The sequence below is a fragment of the Mustela erminea genome, chromosome 18 (assembly GCF_009829155.1).
Source record: "Mustela erminea isolate mMusErm1 chromosome 18, mMusErm1.Pri, whole genome shotgun sequence".
Lineage (NCBI taxonomy): Eukaryota > Metazoa > Chordata > Mammalia > Carnivora > Mustelidae > Mustela > Mustela erminea.
Genome location: NC_045631.1, coordinates 55,185,755 through 55,205,117, shown reverse-complemented (window position 1 = coordinate 55,205,117; position 19,363 = coordinate 55,185,755). Strand labels below are relative to the sequence as shown.

The window sequence follows — 19,363 nt, the reverse complement described above, 5'->3', positions numbered from 1 at the left end:
AGCCAGCCAGTCACCCTAAACAGATAAATCTACAAGAAAACACCAGATTGGTTTCTCTATGGCTCCAAGCCTTTTTCCTCGCTGCTCTCGGTCTCCTAAGACGAGGGAGAAAGGCACCTGTCCTACTAGATGGGGTGAGGGGAAGCATCCTTACTTCAGGAACGCCCCAGTTCCAATGCTCAACTTTGAGGGATGAGCAGTTCTGAGCCCAGCATGTTCTACTGTGCACAGTCCTCTGGGTCACGCCTCAAGTGCTCCCAAAGGACGCATCAGCTGCTCCCTCCAGGAAGTTCCTCGAAATGCAGTCAATTCCAGGAGCCGAGGCTGTGGCAGGCACGGAGGCGCTAACAGGGCGTTGAGCCACAGGCACAGAGTTGGAGTCTGCCCTGCACGAAGGGTGCAGAACATCTCAGGTGCCCCTGCCCAGAGAGGCACCCCATGGAGACAGAGTTCAGGTACAGAGCGCAAAGCTGGGGAACCAGCAGCTGGGGGACATGGCCAGCCATGTGACTGTGCCCCAACCCCACCGAACTGTCCAGGGGCACCTGGCCTGGGCCCTGGGTTAGACACCTGGGCTCTGCCACTTGCTCCAAGTCACAACTTTTAGTCCCTACCCTGAGATCACCAAGATCTGCGGAGAAGCCCTCTTTCTGGCCCGTGACCCCACCGGCGGGGAGCGTGCGGCACCCTCATTATCGCCGCCGTGGAGGAAGTTAGACGGAGCGCACATTTTAGTACAAGTGGTTTATTTCTCCCCAGGCGAGGGCACACACGTATCAAGCGGAGGCAAGCCCACCTGGTCCTTCAGGAACCACCCGAAGGAGTCTAGTTTAGTTTACATGCATTAAAAACAACTCTACGGTCGCCAGCAACAAAATGTTAAGAAGCAACGTCATGGCGTTGCGGGCTTCCTATCTGCATGCGATGGGGTCATACACGGACACATTTATGGTACATGGTACTTCTAAGTTAGCGCAGGTGAGGTAAGAGTCCGGGCGGTCCTGGGCCCTGTTGGGTCACAGAGGCTTGGCTGGGCGCTGAGAGCCACTGCTGTCAGCATTCTGATGGGAAAGGAGGTCTTCAAAAACGGAAGTGGAACCCTTGTCCCCAGCAGGGTCACCCCATGTCCCTGGCTCTGGGTGTGCAAGACCGTGGGGGCATCAGTGTTGTGCACTCTGAGTTGACAGGAGATGAGAAGCACCAGAGACCCTAACCCTGGACCCTCAGCAGGTAGGACGGCGGGTCATTATTTCCTCCTGGCCAACAGACGCCTTCTCACGGAGCAGGTACAGCTTATGGGGGCCCGGGACAAAGGGCTGGCTACAGGGCTGGGGGAGGGGAAGAGGCCTGCCTCAGGTCAAGACACGACCATCCCACCTTGCTAAAACTTTTAAGACAGAACTGCTTGAAGACCAAAGGGAGGGGCAGTTCACCTGGGCAGTCCCCAGAACAGGGGGGTGCGTGCAGGGGTCCCTCTTAGCTTCTTTTGTGTCTTAAAGGGCCTCCCTCCTTAAATGGGATGAACCCACCTCCCCATCAAGCAGCAGCTTGGGACAGCAGGTCTCAGGGATCAGTACTTGAACAATCCTCCCTTCCTCCAGACCCTCAAAGAACTGAGGCCAGCAACACCTGCCAAAGAATGGTATTCAATCCAGGGGGAAGGAACGCGCCCCAGACCTCTTGTAAAAACTGGATGTGCTAGGAGTTTCAATTCTTTGGATAATCACAAGATTTAAAACACTTGGGGTGGGGGGAAGAGTTAGTGTCGCTTTCAAAGTGTCTATTAATGCCTGAGACTGTCCCTATCCATAGTGAACCAACTCACAGCATCTGGAATTCCACTCTGGAATGGAGGAGAGGCCGTGGAGGGTGGCAGAAGAGAGGGTGGGTGGGCTGTGGCAACTGTCACTCACCTTCCCAAGGGGTCTCCCTGCAGAAAGCCTGCCGGGGATGCGGCTGTGGCCACCCCCCAGCCCTGGGGCCACCCCCTGCACAGCTCTCCAATACCCTCGGCACAGCCGAGCACCCGGAGGGGCATTGCCTGCGTGGACAGGAGGGCAGAAGAGGAAGAGGCCGGCCCCGGGGTCACGGGTCTTCTGTCTGCCAAGGCCTTGGGTCAGGCATCTCAGCCGAGCTCAGGCGGATTCTCCCTGAATCGCTGACACGCCGAGGCAGCCTGCCCATCCCGCGGTCCTGCCCCCGGCCTCCAGACGCCTTTGGTTTCTATTAAAGAAACGCAGCTTGTGCCAGGATTTGTTAAAAACCAAAACGGATCAAGGAGGCAGGAACCTCTGCAGAAAAGTGCGTTAGGCTGGAAAGTCATTGCCGTAGTGTCTCAGGTGCTCATCTGCCACGGACAGGTAGGTGGCCCTCATGCTGGGAGAATACTGTGGGAGAGAGGGGGAGGGGCACGGTCAGAACAGGGTCGCATTCGGTACAGTCAGAGCAGACACTGTGCTCACAAAGGTGCGGGCACTTCTTGGGGAGCGGGAGAGGGAGCCAGTCTTTGTCATAGGCATTTTGGGGGGACACTAGAGTGGCTTGGGCAGGCTTCATTGTTGGTGATGCCTCCAGTCCTGGGATCACCAAGGACATGGGGCTCCCAGCCTTAAATGCAAGGCGCACACACAGATCAGCCACCCTCCCCCTGCTGGGACAGCCACAGCCACTTCAGGGCATGGGACAGTGTGAGGGTGCACCAGTGCACTGGGGAGCCCGCCTAGTGAACAGGCTGACGGGCACAGGTTCCTAGAATCAGAGACCCACGTTCAAATCTCAGTTATGCGGCTTATTCATCCTATGACCTTGGCTAAGGCTCTCCGACCGCTGTGAGCCTCAGTTTCCCCGGCTGGCAGAGGGACCCGAAAGCCCTCAGCAGTTCCCGTAAGAGGATGGATACCATCAGACCGGCGAGACCCCTCGCACGGCGGTTCTCACGCTCGGCTGTGTTACAAACTTGGCTGCATCTAAAAAAACACCCTGATGCCCCGGCCATACCCACCAGTAATTTTTTTTTATTGACGTAAAACCCACATCACATAAAACTCAGCATTTCAAAGTGCCACCAGCACTTTTTTTTTTTTTTAAGCTCTCCCAAATGCAGCCAAGTTGGAGAATCAGTGACCTAATGGAAAGTTCTCAACAGATGTTAGCTAGCTGCTGCTCCGAAGCGGGGAGACAGGGCTCCCCACATTACCTCATCCCATATCCTAGACCCTGCTTCTGCATTTCTTTCTTTTTTAAAGATTGTATTTATTTGATGGAGAGCGCAAGCAGGGGGAAACAGGCTCCCTGGAGCCTGGTGCAGAGCTCGATCCCGGCACCCTGGGATCATGACCTGAGCTGAAGGCAGACGCTTAACCCACTGAGCCACCCAGGCGTCCCTGCTTCTGCATTTCGAACAGGCTCCAGATGCTTTGGGTCTGCTGACTCGGAGTAGCAGGGTTAGTCCAGCAGGAAGGGCCCTGAGTATCTCCTGGCCCAGGGAAGTTTTGGGGGTTCAGGTCCAGACTGTTCATAGCAGAGAAGGGAGCACATGCTCCCGGCTGGCAGAAGCCCTTTAACCCAGCGGTTGGTAAGCAGGGGTGACATTTGGCAATGTCTGACGGCATTTTTGTCTATTCCAACTGGGGAATAGGGAGACTTCAGTGGTATCAAGAAGGTAGAGGCCAGGGATGCAGGTAAACATCCCACCGTGCCCAGGACAGCCCTGTCCTCCAGAAGGACCAAGCCCATCAATAGTGTCGAGGGAGAGGAAGCCTATGCCAGACCCAGACCCAGACCCAAGGTTCTCCGCGGAGCTTCCCAGACCTGCAGCCTCACCTTGACGGGGCCCCAGCCCATATTTCCCGAGTCAGAAGTGGGGGGGTGTACAGGGGCCTGGGTTGCAACAAGGCCTCCGGGTGATTCTGGTGCACACCCAAGGGTGAGCATCTCCTTGAAGCACTATTGCTCCACTGGCTGCTTGATAACACTCAGAACTTTCCAGGCACCTTCCCGGGATTGTCTGCCCTAGTGAGCCTGGAGTGAAGTCCTAGCATTGGTATTTTAAACAGTTGCCTGGCTCATTCGTGTCCGTCAAGTCTAGGACACGGTGCCTGAGAGGACACGAGGCGTTCCTCAAAGGGAGAACTGAGGGAAGGCATGTTTCCAGCCAGCGGAACGGGCCGTCCATTCTGACTGCCTGGTTTGCCATCATCCTCCAGAGCGAAATCCCCATTGGTCCCCGAGATGGGGCTGGAAGAGGAAGGGATCCAACCAAACGTCACACTTGCCCAGTACAGAGCAGGTGCAGGGGGAGGGCAGGGGGCGGACGGCCGTGCTGTCCACTGGGGTGGATGTCCATATTCTCATGCTGGGGGTTCCTTGGTCAGCAGCATCTGCTGATGCCTCTTCGAGCCCCTTGCATGGCAGGAGGTGGGGGAGGGGTCCGCCCTGGGGCCAGTTGGGCTGCCAATTCCCCGAAAGCAGTGAGAGTCCCCGGGCAGGTGACTCTAGGGAGAAAAGTGACCTCTGTCCTCCAGCCTCGAAAATAAGGCCAGTTCTTGTTGATCTCTAGGAATGGCAGGGAGAGTGGCCTGGATCTTTCAAAATAGAAGGTAATCCAAAAATCGTTTTTATTTGGCATCGCACAGAGTCATTCATTACTCACAGCAGATCTCCCCCAGTGATGTTTTGCTCAGATGATTATTACAATCACTGTGCATTAATGGGTCTACAGCAGCTGTGGGGAGGAAAAGGAACCCAGGAGGCTTCCGGGTGGAGAAAGCCAGGCTGGGATTTAAGAGGTGCCTACTCGGAGCTGTGGGCTCCGACCGGCCCCCTCATCCCTTCCTGAGGACCTCAGGAAGCGAGGGCTATGCCTGGGTCTAGGGCTGTGCATAGAAAGACAGCATGTGGGGTGCCCTGGGCACAAAGAGCAAGATGGGGTCATGGTGGAAAAGATGGGGGACCGGTCAGAGCAGGGTCTCTCAACCACGGTGCTGGGGACATTTGGGGCTGAGTCATTCTTTGTGCTATGGCTGTCCTGGGTGCCCTACGATGCTGAGCGGCGCCCCGGCCCTGGCCCACTACACGCCCGTACCACCTGCCCGTGGACTGTGACAACCAAAAATGCCTACAGACAGGCCTAGTGTCACCTGGGGGCAAAAGTGCCTTTGTGTGAGAATCCTCAAAGGTGTGGCCGAAATGCCACCTGCAGCACAGGACCTCCTGCGACTGCACAGTGCAGCAGGGACACCTCCTCCCTCCTCCCAAAAGCCCTGATTGCAGGAGCCGCTTTCCTGGGCCTCCCCCTCCCCCAGCGACAGGTTGCACACTTGCCGGAGACAGACGCCAGATGTCCTCCTCTTTCCCGCCAGTGCCGTGTTTGGGGCTGCTTCACCGCATGTGCCTGCCTGGTTCTCGGGATCCAGGCACGTGTCGGCAGCCCCGTGTCCCAGAGTCCAGTGCTTCTAGTTCGGCAGCAGGACGGCCCCTTCCAGACCCCCTGAATTCAAATGCCTTGTCCTTCCCTGATAGACACCTGGTTCCAGGACTCTGTTGGGTACCCGCCCCCATTGCAGACTTCGACCTTGTTTTCCACTCCCGCTAACGCCCATTTCCTATAAATCCCACAGCTTGTGGGGAAGGTGGTGAAAGATACAGTAAGGAGCTCCTCTTAGAGCACCTGCGGGCCCTCCTCCCCCATTTATAGTGACCGAGATTCCAACGCTCACCATCACCCTGAGGTGTGCCCCATACACTCCACGGGCGGGAAAACTGAGGCACACACAGAAGTGCTTGTCCAAGGTCACAGAGGTCTTAAACCAAGATCTGGGTGTGAACCCAGGCATTTGGCACGGGAGTCTGAACCCCAAAGTCTACTGTCTCTACTGGTAGTCATGTCCTTTGGGAGAGGACAGAGCCTTTTCTCTCGAATGTGACCCCCTCACGCCACCGGCTCCTGCCCCAAGCAGGGACTCGGTTCCTTGGCTGGACGTGGGTGTGGGCGTGGGCGTGGGCGTAGGGACGTCCCTACCAACAGCAGAGCTGAGGGGCTGGAGGAAGGCTGGTGTCGCAGCCACCAAGCGGGCTCTGGCCGCAGCCCGGGGCAAAGACCCAACAATATCCCCGGAGCAAAAAGGGGACGCTCTCTCTTCTTAGATTAGTTCTATCTCTTCTAGATTATTTTGTTTAGCAAACTTATCACTGTAAATGACTTCTTGGTCCCTCTGAGATGTATATAAACCTTTTCAAAGGCAAAATCGGGCTCTTGCCAGCTTTACAATCCAGGAATGTTTCCTTAGGGTCTGGGAGGCATCTCACTGGAAGGTAAGCATGGAGGAGGACCGTCCATCACTGTGGCAATTAGGGACACTGACGGCCACCCTAGTTAGCACGTACTTGGGATGGCCTGGTGGAAAAAGGTGCTGTGGAGTCTTGCTTGGGGACAAGCGTGCCCTGGGGTGAGGCCGTCTGGCCCCATGGGGGGGAGCTTTCTCTCTCTGCAATGTCTTTAGCGGCCTGTCTGTGACCTGCGTGGCCATCTGGCCCAGGAACTAAACTCTTCCGTTTTTCCCCACCTCTGTGGGGGGGATTCCCTGGACTGGCAGAAGTCTAATCTTTACTCATTTCTCCTCAAGGGCCACAGCTGTGATTTTGCCCGGAGAGCCCAGGTTACCGTGGGAGGAGGGGAGCCTCTTCCGATGAGGGGCACGTTCTCGTAGCGTGGGTTCCCGCCGAAGAGCATGGCCTGGTTCCTGCAGGAGTGGAGGGGAGCGCTCAGCAGGGGAGGGCATGGGGATGGGGGCGGGGTGCTCGCGTCTGGACAGGAAGGGCCCGTGGGTGCGCACGTGCGAGGAGGGGGTGCCAACGGACCACGGAGGGTGCGTGGGCAGGAGAGCTCGGGGAGGCCCAGGGGAGAAGCAGCGGCCGGGGTGCCAGGGGCCAGCAGCAGCACGGCCTGGAGAGATGCGGCTCCTGGGCCCTGTGATCCGCCCAGAGGGTCTGCGGGGAAAGGCTTGGTATCTACCGAGGGTTATTCCTCAGGCAGAAGTGCTGGGGTGGGCCCTGGGGCAGCAGTGGGGGGCCGCTGCTGGCCTCTGATGCCTTCCTCCCCACATGGCTCTCTGAACCCCCACGTGTGGTCCTCGGATCTAGCTCCCTGAGGGCGGGGCCCCAGCCGCGATGTGCGGGGGCAGGAAGGAGGCACCGGGGACCCCGTGACGTACATGTACTCTGAGACCGGGGCGTTGGAGATGGTCTGAGCCGGGGGCTGCAGGCTGGTCTGGCTGCCCAGGCCGCTGCTGTAGCTGCAAAAGCTGCGGAGCTGCCCCCGGGGCGGGTTGTGAGCTGCCATGCGTCGGGCCTGGGGGTTGAACGGGTCATCACTGTCGATATCATTGTAGTCTCTGTCCCTAGAATAACACACAGGACACAGCCGGCTGTGAGGGCGGAGGCTCAGAGGCAGTGGGATCCTGGCTGGCTTCCCAATCTCTGCTGCCAGAACTCTGTGGCTACACATGTTTGCATCAGCTTCCTGTACAGAGATCACCAGTTCCCAGCTTCATGCCCACCTCCTCCAGGTAGCCCCCCGTGCTGACCCCGTCACACCGACCTTCCCTTCTCTGCTTCCTTTTGTCCGATCTATCCACATGCACTGAAATACCATCTCATCTCTACCTCCTCAATGCGAACGAAGGTGCCCTGCTCACAATCTATCCCTCTTGGTATTCTGGGGGCACCCAGAGCCCTCATCATCTCATACCACAATGTCCTGCAGAGGAAGACAGGACAAGCAAAGGATGCCAGGCTGTGGTATGACACCGTCACCATCCTCTGTCAGCGTCGCTCCTGCCCTGGCCCCTTGGAGCCTCCTTCTGGGAGTCTGTCTGGACTCTCAGGGAAGCTTCCGCAGCGATCCAGCCAGCCTGCTGGGGCTGAATGCTAGGCCCCCTCCTGCCATCGTCCCAGATTACCAGCTCCGGGCTCGGTCTCAGAGCAGATCTTCCTGCCTGTTCCCCCTGGAAGCCCCGGGCAGCCCACCTGGTGGTGAAGTGTTTCCAGGCCCTCGGTCCTGCACAGATCATGGTGGAGAAGGCCAGGGCAGCCAGGAGGGAGAAGAGGGCCAGGTACAGCAAGCCTTCGATGCCATCGTAGCAGATGCCATTAAGGGCGTCTAGGTAGTCCTATAGGAGGAGGAAGAGGGACAGGTAGCCGGAAAGCAGGTCGGGTCACAGCCTGGGGTCTGAGCGGGTCTCTGAGAGCCCGTCTCCCCAAGCCTGTGCTTCAGTTGTCTATCTTTCCCCCTCCTGAGCACTCTGTACAGCCCACACAGGGCCCACACTCTGGGGCCCAAAGAAGGGACTTCTTGGGTTCACTCCATAAGCAGATGCTAACCATCTACTGTGTGCCAAGCATGCTAGAGTCAGCTCTGAGCGAGACAGACACAGCTGCAGGGCTGGGGAGCCAGGAGCCAGGGGACATTTAATCTAAGACCAGCATGGTGAGAAGGAAGGGCTTGTGCCTTAAGCCGACGGGGGAAGGGGACAAGAGGGGCACATTCAGGAGAGAAGAAAGGCCAGCGGGAGATAGGACGGAATGGGACTGGGTCACGCTAAGACTTGCAGGCACGTGAGGACTTCGCATTTGATCAGAAGGTGATGGGGCGTGACGGAAGGGAGGTGACCCAACCAGCTTTTACAAACACCGCTGTGGTTGCTGTGAATGAAAGGTCATGGGAGGTTCAGGGGGCAAGAGAAGGGGGGGGCAGCCAGGAGGCCATGGCTGTCACCCGGGGAAGGGGGGATGGTCCTTGGATCATGGCGGAAGTGGGTTAAGGAGAGCAGGGTCAGATTCAGGATACGTCTGAGAGTCTGGATGCTACAACTTGCTAAGGGATCCGATGTGGGTGTCTGGGAGGGAGAGAGGGTACATGTTCTCGGCTCTAGTCAGGGTGCCAGGGTCCAACCCCAAGCCCTTGACTTGAGGGCTCTGGAACCTTCCATGAGCTACTTTATAGATCTATGGGTATCTACCTATCGATCCATCCATCCATCCATCCATCCACCCCACACACAGTTTCCTGACCTATAAAACTGTCCATGAAATAACACGTGTTTTAGGACATTAACTGGGACAACTAATGATATCGTGGATACAACCGGCACAGAACAAGGGTGAGCACTTGTCCTCATACAGCAGCCAGGAGCATCCTATGAGCCTTCATGCTAAATCCATACGGGATGGGAGAAGTGTCCACACGCACTGGCTTACTGCCGGAGGGAGGAGGGGGACGCACATACACCCAGAGTGTTCCTTGCATTCGAGGCTGTCTGGCATTCCAAGTTCTTGGAGAGGTGACCCCGGCAAGGATCGGTTGGGGGGGGGATGTCCACTCTCAGCCAGGGAGATGGACGGGTTGACCAGGTGGCTGGGAGTCTGGAGTCTGGAGAAGGGCCTCCCTTATGTAGGTCAGGATCCTCCAACGTTCTAGAGTTAACCTGATCCAACCCTCCTAACCCCATCCCTTGGTACCTTTCAAGGACTCTCCCTGTCTTGGCTACTTGGGAGAATCAAGAAGCCAGACACCCCTCCTGCCTTCCTATTGTTCGGCTTCTGTGCCATGCAGGGGCCTGCGGGGAGCCCCGACAATCACTCCCCCGGCCCCTACTGGCTGGTCTCTGGGAACAGAACATGTGGCCTGCCGGGGTACCCTGTCCCACCTGCCACCCGGGCCCGCCCCGGCACCTTGTGCAGCCCTCGGCAGTCCAGCATGGCTGTCAGCTGGTGGAGGCCGGACTCGGAGGAGTTCAGCAGGAGCTGGATTCCCAGCAGGTCCTTCTGAAGCAGACAGACATGCAGAGAGGCAGACAGTGAGCAGCAGGGGCGGGCTTGTGGCGAAAACCGTGGGCAGCCGGGTGGGCAAAGGGGCCAGGGAGGGCCCTCCTCAGCCTGGCTGAAGCCCTGGGGCTGAGGACAGGGAGGTGCAGGCAGGGGGAGGGTTGTCGAGGTCCAGCGGGGGGTGTCCCTGCTCCCAGCACAGACGCCACGGGAGGCAGCCGCCTTACCTCGGCCGTGGGGAAGACAGGCACGGCGAACTGCAGCAGGCCGGCCACCTGGCTCTGCATGGTGGTGAGCGAGCGCTGGAAGATGGTCAGCACCTGGCCAGGAGAGACCCGAGAGACCGCAGTCCTGCCCTGAGGCTCCGCTTCCCTCCCCGGCAGCCCTGCCCCCGATGCCTGCCCCACCCTGCACCCCTCGGGCTTCCTGCCACTCCCAGTGTGGTCCCCGGACAAGCAGCCCTGGCCTCACAAGGAAGGGAAAAGCCCCCAGCCATCTACAGGTGCTGGGCTTCGGGTCCAAAGGGGGCGGTGGGCAGAGTGGGATACCTGCTGGAAGGGGCTGCTTCCGCTCTGACCGCAGTAGAGGTAGTAACGGGTCACCTCTGCAAGGCGAAGATGGGGGATCAGGCGGGAGCTCACGAGGGACCAGGCCCTCACTCCCCTCAGTGGCCCAGCCAGGCCCCGAACGCCCCAAGGAGGGCCCTTCTAACAATCGCCCCAGAGGTCCAGCTGGAGCAAAAGTGTCGGGGGGCTGGGGGTGGGGAGGGGTTCAGGGACGACAGGGTGGAGAGGTCCGGCCGGCCGGGGGCTTGGTCTGAGTTTCCAGAGCGGCTCGGACAGGAGAGGCCCCGAGGTTCGTTACCTGTGCGGACCTGGCCCTCTGTGATGTTCAGGAGGAAGGTGTCGGGATCGGAACAGAAGTCACCAGTGCCCTGAGCCAGGGGAGACAAGGAGGGACGGAAGAAAGTTCTGATACCAGAGCCCTGCTGGAGCCGGTGCCCTCAGGCCCAGCTGCTCAGACCCCTCTGCTCCGTCTTCCCTGGGCTCGAGTCCCGGTCCCTTTCTAGCTCTGTCAGTTTGGGAAAGTCGCTTACTCTTCCTGTGTCCCAGCTGCCTGAACTCGGACAGAAAACACTACCTACCTCATAAATTCACTGATGTAAAAAACATGGAGGCCAGGTTCCCGGCAGCGTCAGCTCATACTCTATCTCTGAATGCTGCTTCTGGGACGGACCCCAGGGCCCTTGCACCTCCGCCAGGCATGTGGGGGCGTGACTGCACCGTGGCCTTCGTTCATTTTGGTTTTATTTTTGGCCTTGCTGTTATCAAGCCTCACATGCTTTGGGGTGCCGATCTATGAAGCATCCCCGGGACTCTCTTCCTAAAGAATTATGTCAGGGATGCCTGGGTGGCTCCGTGGGTTAAGCATCTGCCTCTGGCTCAGGTCATGATCTCAGGGTCCTGGGATCGAGCCCCGCATCGGGCTCTCTGCTCAGTGGGGAGCCTGCTTCTCCCTGTGCCTGCTGTTCCTCCTGCTGTGTTCTCTCTCCCTCCGTCTGACAAATAAATAAATAAAATCTTAAAAAAAACACAAAAAACCAACACCGAAAAACCAATAACAACAACATTGAAAGAATTACGTTGGCCCCGAATCCATCTCTGAGCTGTGGGTACGGGTCCTGCTCAGGATAAGATGGAGGACTGGGAGGAGTGGGGGGCTGGGAGTCAGGGGGACACAGACTCCAGGCTCTCCCACCGGTGAGCTGGAAGGCTTGGACCCCATAGTGTGGCCTGAAGAAGTGACCGTTAAGGGGCTATGGGCTGTGGGGGAGCAGGAACCCTCCCCCCGGGATTGGTGGGAGCAAGGACCCATCCCCTGAGCCAGGCCCCTCTCAGGTCCAGCCTGGGGGTACAGTGGGTCCCCTGGGGAAAGGAGGGCTTCCATCTTTCCGAACAGCCAGGGGAAGCTCTGGCGCTCCAACCCGTTTCTAGGGGTTCCCTGAGTCGGGGACCCCTCCCCAGGGCCCTGCACTGCTGGAGCTCTGTCCTCCTTTGGGAGCAGTGACATCAGGCTCCACGCTGGAGCGTCACGCATTCATTCCGAGTCGGTCGGCATTTATTTAGCACCTACTGGATACCATGTGCCTTTCCAGGGATGAGATCCAGGGGTGAGCTCTATCGCGGTACTTATGGTCTAGAACATGTGTGTATGGGGAGGCTGGGGAACGAGATCTCCCTCCAGACTCCGCTCCCCCAGAGTCACTTCTGTATACGCATGCACGCACACACACATGCACACACACGACCACACGCTCGGGACCCTGGGAGAATTGCTCTATATGCAAATCACGACCATACATCCATCAGACTGATTCATTACCATAAATCAGAGCCACAGGACCAGCAGGCCTACTCCTGTCGCTGGAGGGGCGAAGAGGGAGGAGCCAGACCTGAGCTGAGCTGACAGGAGGAGGCCTTGGGAATAATGAAGAGGGAGGCCGCCATCTTGGCCTGGGTCCCAAAGTGTTTGGGATCTGTCCGAGAGGCTCCGCTGGGGATGTGGCCTCCTACCCCCATCAGGCCAGGTCGGCCCTTCAGACCCTGCAGTGAGGACTCAACCTTCTCTCCCTGTCCACGTAGCCCAAGGCCCCTATGTGCCTTACTCACACAGCAGGGCTGGGGATGGGGGAAGGGGCAGGGGGCACGGAGCACAGGCAGAGACGTCCAGGATCCAACCCAGCGGAGGCAGCTCCGGAGAACAGGGGACGATCTGGAGGTGTCCCCCCGCGCCCCTCACGTAACAACATAGACGCGTGGCCAACAATGAGGTTACAGCTCCCTGGCCATTTCCTGCATGCCTCCCGGGGGTTCACCGACCCACCCGATCCCTCTGGGGCGAGTGCTATGCTTCTTGCCATTTCACACTCGAGAAAACTGAGGTCTGGAGGGCTCCAGAACTTTCCTAGGACCCCCCCACTGGGAAGGGGCAAAGAGGGGAGACACAGACCAGGCAGGAGGTCCCAGAGGCCACCCTCCTACTCCCTCACCCTGACTCAGTCCGGTGGGCCCGGCCTCCCCCTTGGTGGCTGGATTTGCAGGGAACTGCCTAGCTGTCCCAGTGTGTCTGGATGGCCCCCTACCCCCCATCCCCAGCCTCCACGGCCCCCTTCTTTCTTCTCTGGTGCTTTCTTTCCTCTCTGCCCTCAGCCCCTCACCCTCTCAGGGTGGGTGGGCGGGGAGGCAGCAGGCTAGGGTGGCCAAAGCCCAGAGCTCAGCTCCCCAGACTCCCACCGGGAGCTGATTCCCAGGGGTGGAGCGCCTTCCCCGAGGAGGTCCTCTTTCCGGGACTGGAAGGGATGGTTTGGGAGGGGCTCAGCGTCTGTCCTCAAAGGGGCCCCACAGCGCTCAAAGAGAGCAGGCGTCCCAGGGCAGGGACAGCAGGACCACACAAAAGCTTCCACAACAGCCTGACCCGGCCTGCCTCCCGCCTGCCTCCTGTCCTCACCCCACTTCCCATTAGAATGCAGCGCGGCCGGCAGCCCTCTCAAAGGCGCATTCAGCTCCCTCACAGCCCTCTCTTACACAGGCCTGACTCAACAATTAGGGATACGGAGCCTTCCTCGCCAGCGTACTGGCAGCCCAGGGCGCCCAGCTGGGAGATTCAATGGCCTCTGGTCCCCCTGAACACTGCAGCCAGGGGTGAGGGAGAAGCCCCCTCCGGGAGGAAGCTGGCGCTCAAGGCGGCAAGCTGGAGGCCTCCCCTGCTTCCAGAAGGCAGAGGCTGCGCGAGGGGCAGGAGAGCCCCCCCGGAGAGCTGGCCTCGTGCAGGCTTCCCTGTGCGTCCCCAAAGGAGAGGCAGCCGGCCAGGCAGCTGAGCGTGTGGCTTGGACCAGCCGCCGTTCCCTTGGACTGGGTACCCGCTCAGCTACTGGTGACCCCAGGATCCTCTGCGGCACAACCTGGGCCCTCCTGTCCTGCCCTTCCCTGCATCTTGGTGGGGGCGGCCCAGCCCTTGGGCTGTAGGCTCATGCCTGGCTAGTCCTCCCTTGCACCCAAAGCGGACACCACGCAGTGGGCAGAGGGAAGAAAAGAGGAGACCCCCAGCCTGTCTCTCTCCAGGACAAACTCTGCCCGAAGCTGCTGGGAGCCAGGCGGCACCAGGGTGGGCCCCGTGGAGGCAGACTGTCACAGCCCAGAGTGACCGGCCAGCCCCAAGTCCCAGGGCAAGGTGTGACTTCAGGGAGAGGGCTTCAGGGAGCGTCCTCGTTCGTTCTTTTACGCCCAGGTAACTAAGGCGGCACAGATGCAGGCCATGGGCTGACTTTGTGGCCCCTGAATCAGGCAGGGGTTCCCCGAAATCCCCTGGTAAATCCTGCCTGCTCCCCCCGACTCACACACTCACACACACACTCACACACATGCAGCTTGGGCCTCCCTGGTATCCATTCACACGCGAACAACGTGTCCTGGTGTCTGCGTCCTTAGACACCCGGCGCGGCCGAGAGCCACAGAGCCAGAGTCCGCTGAATCTAAGACCCGTGCGTGGCTCCACCTGAGCGCCAGGTCTCTCAACGACCAAACATACCTACACAGGGAGCATCCCCCGCCCTGCGTGTGCGTGTTTTACAAACATTCTGGGGCATCACAGCCAGAAACATGAACACCCTTGTGTTTCAGGCCGTGTGTGCGAGTCCGAGGCAAGGGGACGGAAGACAAGCTAAACACCATGTTCCACGTTCCCAGTGCCCGGGGAAGGTGGCCCAGGAGGGTGCTTCGGGAGCCCGAGGCTTCGCCAGCCTGGGGTTGAGACCCCGCCCGTCCCCATCAGACTGGGTTAGTTCTTCACGCGCACAGAGTCACCTGGTCATCCAAGCCTGGTGTCACAAGCCGGGGCTGAGAATGGGCCAATGGGCTGGGAAAGGGATCAGGAATCAGGCTTCTCATCTTGCCCTTGTCCCTAAATACCTCATGATCTTGGGTAAGCCTCTTCCTTTCTCTGGGCCTCTGTCCCCGTAGGAAGGGCAAGGGGACTGGTGAGGCTGATCCAAGCCCTCTCGGTTCTGAGAGTCTAGGTTAGGAACAGAGACCAGAAGCCAGCCCTGCCCTGGGGACTCTGGACAGGACACCTCAACACGCCTCCAGACAGACGGTCCTGGTCGGACCACCCCCCACCCCCACCCCCGACTCACCACAGCAGCTGCGCTGTCGGCAGCGAGAGACATCCAGCTGAGGAACAGGCCCAGCGCCGCACAGCACAGTGTCCTGGGAGAGAGGCACAGCCAGTGGGATCTAGGCGCAGGCCGGCAGGTGGGAACCCCGTGAGGGCCGTCACCCCACCACCTTCTAGTGACCTTCCTCTGAGCCACCAGCCTGTCCCCCCACGGACCCCGAGACTCTAGCGGTCCCTAATTATCTGCTGCTGACTGTGGGCTGAGAGGTACGGAGCCCAGTGCCTGGAGCATCGGTCCCTCGGCCGAAAAGCCACAGCTGTGAGAGCACAGGCTATGAGGAGGCCTTGATCAGAGACCCTGGAGGCTCTCATGCTTGGGTCCCATTCCTTCAGCGGCTCAGCAGCCAGGCCCAGCGATGTGTAGGACACATGGAGGCAAAGCCCGGTCCTTGCCAGGTGTCCAGATGCTGCATCAGCGGCTGCCGTCTCCCTCCGCTGCCAGCCGAGGAGGGCTCAGAGGGCAGCTTCCGGCCACAGCCCCCACCACACGCTCAGAGCTTGGCCAGGCCCCCAGCTCTCTCTCACGGTGACACTGTCACCCCCCGGCTGTCCGGCCCACATGCAGGGATACTCACGAGACCAGAAGACACCTGGAGCGCCTGGCCAGTCCCAGGCAGGCGACGAGGCAGATGACCAGGTCCAGGATGAAGAGCAGGAGGTAGGAAAGCCATCTGGGTGAATGGGGAGAGACGGTCAGGGGTGGGGGGTGCGTCACCGCACCGGTACCCAGCAGTGCCCAGCGGGGGATGCCTGAACAGCAGGCCCCAGGCCAGCTTGACCCTTCACTGTGACGTGCTGCCCCAAGCCAGCAACCGAGAGGGAGACGAGGCTGCACACCCTGCCCTGGACGGGAAGGACCAGTACGCGTGGCAGACGGGCTCTTCGGGGACTCCCAGCACTGCACCCCCAACTGTGCCTGAACGAAGGGGTCACGCTCCCCACCTAGGCCGAGCATCTAAACCAGCACTGCCGGCCAGAACTTCCTGCAGTGACGGGCACGTTCTGATCTCTGCGCTGCCCAGTGCACCTGGCCCTGCCCACGCATGGCTCGGGGGAGTGGAGACGTGGCCCGGGCAACGGAAGAGACGTGTGTCTCATCTGAGCTGCTTCTAATTCATTTATAAGCCAGTGCCACGTGTGCTAGTGGCCACACGCTGGGCGGAATGGGCCTACGAGGTCTCTGCAGCCTCCCACGGGTACTGCTCCGGACCCTCCTGCTGCTTTCAGAACACTCACCGGCATCAGATCAGGCCTGACATTTATGTCCATGGATCTAAGAAAGCCCCAAAGATGTCCAGGTCCATGGTGAAGGCTCAGCCTGGCCTCCCTCAGGCCTCCTGTCTCGCCCTCCCAGCTGCCTGGGATCCACTGCTTAGGACACACAGGCTCGTCTCAGCAACATCTGTGCCAGGTACGGGGTGCCCAGACGCGGGGTCGGGCTCATTCCCAGACCACCAGGGAGCTCAGGTAGGGCGAGGGAGCCCCAGGGAAATTCCTCACTCCTTGACTCCTTGGGCCTGACTGCCCTCCCCCCACCCCCCACCCCCAAGCTGCGCAGATGGGGAAAGGCCGTCACACACCAGCGGGCAGACCCTGACAAGCTGCCTCTCCCTCCCTTGGGCCTCAGTTTCCAAATCTTTACTGCTGGAGCCTTCTCAGGGCTGGGTGGAAAGCTGAATGTTCACTAAGTACAAAGGTTAATAAGGCATGCCACCAAGGGATCTCAAAGTCCCCGCTTTCCTGCTTCTCCAAAGCACCGGCTGAGGAATCCACAGGGCTTAAAGTCCAAAGGCATTGATGTGGTCCCAAGCAAAGCCCCGAAGAGTTCCTTTCTCTTCTACACAGGATCCCCAGAGAGGGCCTTACCAGTGAGCACCAGGCTCACCTAGCAGCCACCGCCTAGCAGCCTGTGGTTGCACAGGAGGTAGCGGGGACAGACAGAAGGGACGGCTCCAAGCCCCTGGAGACGGAAGCCTTTGGATCATTATGATTTCTCTTGCTGCAAGAGCCAGTTAAATTCAGGGACCCCTCCTCTCCAGCAATGCTTCACTAACACCATCAGGAGGGTGAGAAGGAGTTTGGGAGGGTGGGTGGGAACAGCGCCAGCTATACAAAAGGACGAGGGTCCCAGAGGGAGGGAGCACGCGGAGGCCCCCTGGCAGCCAAGCCAGGTTTTTCCCGTCTTTGTGAATGGAAGCTGAGTGCCAAGAAAGGGCGCTAACCGAGACCCCCCTTCCACCAAGGAGCCAGTTTTCCTAGAATGGGAGTCAGGGCAGGAAGGGGCCTCAGAAACTACGACCCCATTCCGCAGATTGGAAAACAGACAGAGGCCCGTGGGAGGAGAGCCCAGCCCAGGAATTCTGGATTTTCCCGCTCCTCTGTGAGTCTTCTTGCAGGAGACGCCGCCAACCACCAGGGACCTCTCAAAATTCCGGTTTCATGTTTCAAACCTAAAGGTTTCTTCCTGCCTTTCTCCCTGCTGGGTACACCAGCAGGAAATCAGGTTAGGATCGCCTCTCACTCACTCTCCATGATCATGTTTCCGTGTTTTCTCCCCATCCACACCCCGTGCTGTAAGGAGTTCCTGGAAACAGCTCTGCGAGGCGGATGTGTTTTCCCAGAGGAGCCCAGAGATGACCTGGGATGTGTTTCTAAGGAACAGGAGCTGCGCGGGCCCTGATTCCCGGGGCTCTCACGGCCTCCGCAGGCGCCTTGGTCACACCCCTTTTGAACCTCTCAGAGAAGCTTGGCTTTTTTGAGTGCCTCCAATACTTAGCTGGGTCTTGTATAAAAGTGCCAAAAAAAAAAAAAAATACGAGCTTAGCTGGATGGCTCTGCTCTAGAGTCATCTGGAAAGCAAAGATGGGGAGTCTGTTCGGACGAGCCCCTCAGGCTGGTGAGCTCGAGGAATGAGGCCCCTCTCTGTCCTGGGACAACAGGGGAGAGAAGGAGCCGGCACACAGCGGAGGGAGGAAGGCACAGAACACCATTGGTTGTCAGGGGCCACTGGTGCTAGTGTCCTCAGACTGGGCCTTTTCTGCCCCAGCCTGACCAAGGGAGCTGGGACGGGGGTCAGAGGGCACCCCTTGGTCACCCACACTGAAAACAGCTGATGCACTCTGTCACCACCCTGCCGCCCATTTTTAATGGAATCACCTTAAAAATAAGTCCCTTTTGATATGTAAACTGACTTATTCCAACTCTTACAGTGTCTCATGCCCATGGGGGGCCCTTAAGGATACACGGTCCCACTCCAGGGCCGCTCACGGAGAAAAGCAGGGCCAACGTGGGCACCCACTTTCCACCTGTCCCTCACCCCCGAGACTAAGCTTTCACACGCTCAGAGGAAGAATGGCCCTCAGGTCACAGGACTCATCAGATGCCACTTTTTTAGGTCACGAGTCACAGCCCATCCTCGGAATCAGGAGTTTCTGTGTCTGGGAAGAAAGGCCATTTTGAACGTGAGCAAAAAAAAAAAAGAAAAAAGGGGAAAACGTCTGGTGGGAAACCGGATCCGTGATAGCTGAGGCGTGCAGGGGCTGGATGGGGTGTGGGACCGAGGAGTGGGGAGCGCCCGCCTGAGCTGGGGACTGACTTCACACGCTTCCCTTGCCAAGGTCCGGCTTGATCCTACCCAGGGGGAAAGGGAGAGCTCTGGACAAGTTGGGGTCCCACTAGAAGCATTTCCTCTGTGTCCTTCTTAGTCAGCCCGGGGTGGGGTTTCCTCATAAAGGAGAAATGAATCCAGAAAACCAGAGTAAATTGTGCAACAGGGCGGGTAAAGGCTCTGACCTTTGCTAAATGGCCTGATGGGGAACCAATGCATTTGGGGAAGGGGCAGGTCGGAAGAGCTGATACTTCAGGACTCATCTACCCCTTCCTCGCCAGGTCCCCCCTCCCTCCGTGCAAGGCGTTGGGCCCTGGCGGCAGAGAGATGTGCACTTGGGGGGTATAAGTCTCCCTTTGGCCAGGAGTCCCCGAAAGCCCAGACAGCCGCCTCCTTCCTTGGCTCTCCCCAAAGTAACCTTCAGTAGATGCCGCCCATGGAAGGAGGCAGCCGGTCGCTGGTCAGTGGGCCTGTGTCCAGCGCCCTCACCTGGGATGGGGTCTGGGGACTGCGAGGGCAGGAGAAATGTACACGGACTCCCAAAGCTTACGGACGTATGAGTTTGTACTTCTGAGTACGGTGAAGGTGGCGAGGTGCCCCTCTGCCTCAGACTTCTCTGTGTACAAGAAGTTGGGTTTGCTAAGAAGTTGCCATCAAGGGAGGCTCTGTGCAGACCCCCTGCACCCGTGGCCGAGCCTGCAG

At 59.0% G+C, this 19,363-nt stretch overlaps 1 protein-coding gene across 1 annotated transcript in view; it reads right to left on the bottom strand.

The window, feature by feature from the left end:
* Positions 1–30: 30 nt before the first annotated feature.
* The window catches only part of TTYH2 (tweety family member 2), a 37,432-nt gene continuing 18,099 nt past the window's right edge, over positions 31–19,363 (bottom strand). The window contains exons 5-14 of the mRNA XM_032319537.1: positions 15,630–15,725; positions 15,014–15,086; positions 10,687–10,756; positions 10,371–10,426; positions 10,050–10,142; positions 9,730–9,822; positions 8,026–8,168; positions 7,212–7,397; positions 6,662–6,740; positions 31–2,387 (exon numbers count right to left, since the gene is read on the bottom strand). Of these exons, the coding sequence (XP_032175428.1) occupies positions 2,307–2,387; positions 6,662–6,740; positions 7,212–7,397; positions 8,026–8,168; positions 9,730–9,822; positions 10,050–10,142; positions 10,371–10,426; positions 10,687–10,756; positions 15,014–15,086; positions 15,630–15,725 (970 nt within the window). The 3' untranslated portion in view covers positions 31–2,306. The remainder of the gene's footprint in view (positions 2,388–6,661; positions 6,741–7,211; positions 7,398–8,025; positions 8,169–9,729; positions 9,823–10,049; positions 10,143–10,370; positions 10,427–10,686; positions 10,757–15,013; positions 15,087–15,629; positions 15,726–19,363) is intronic.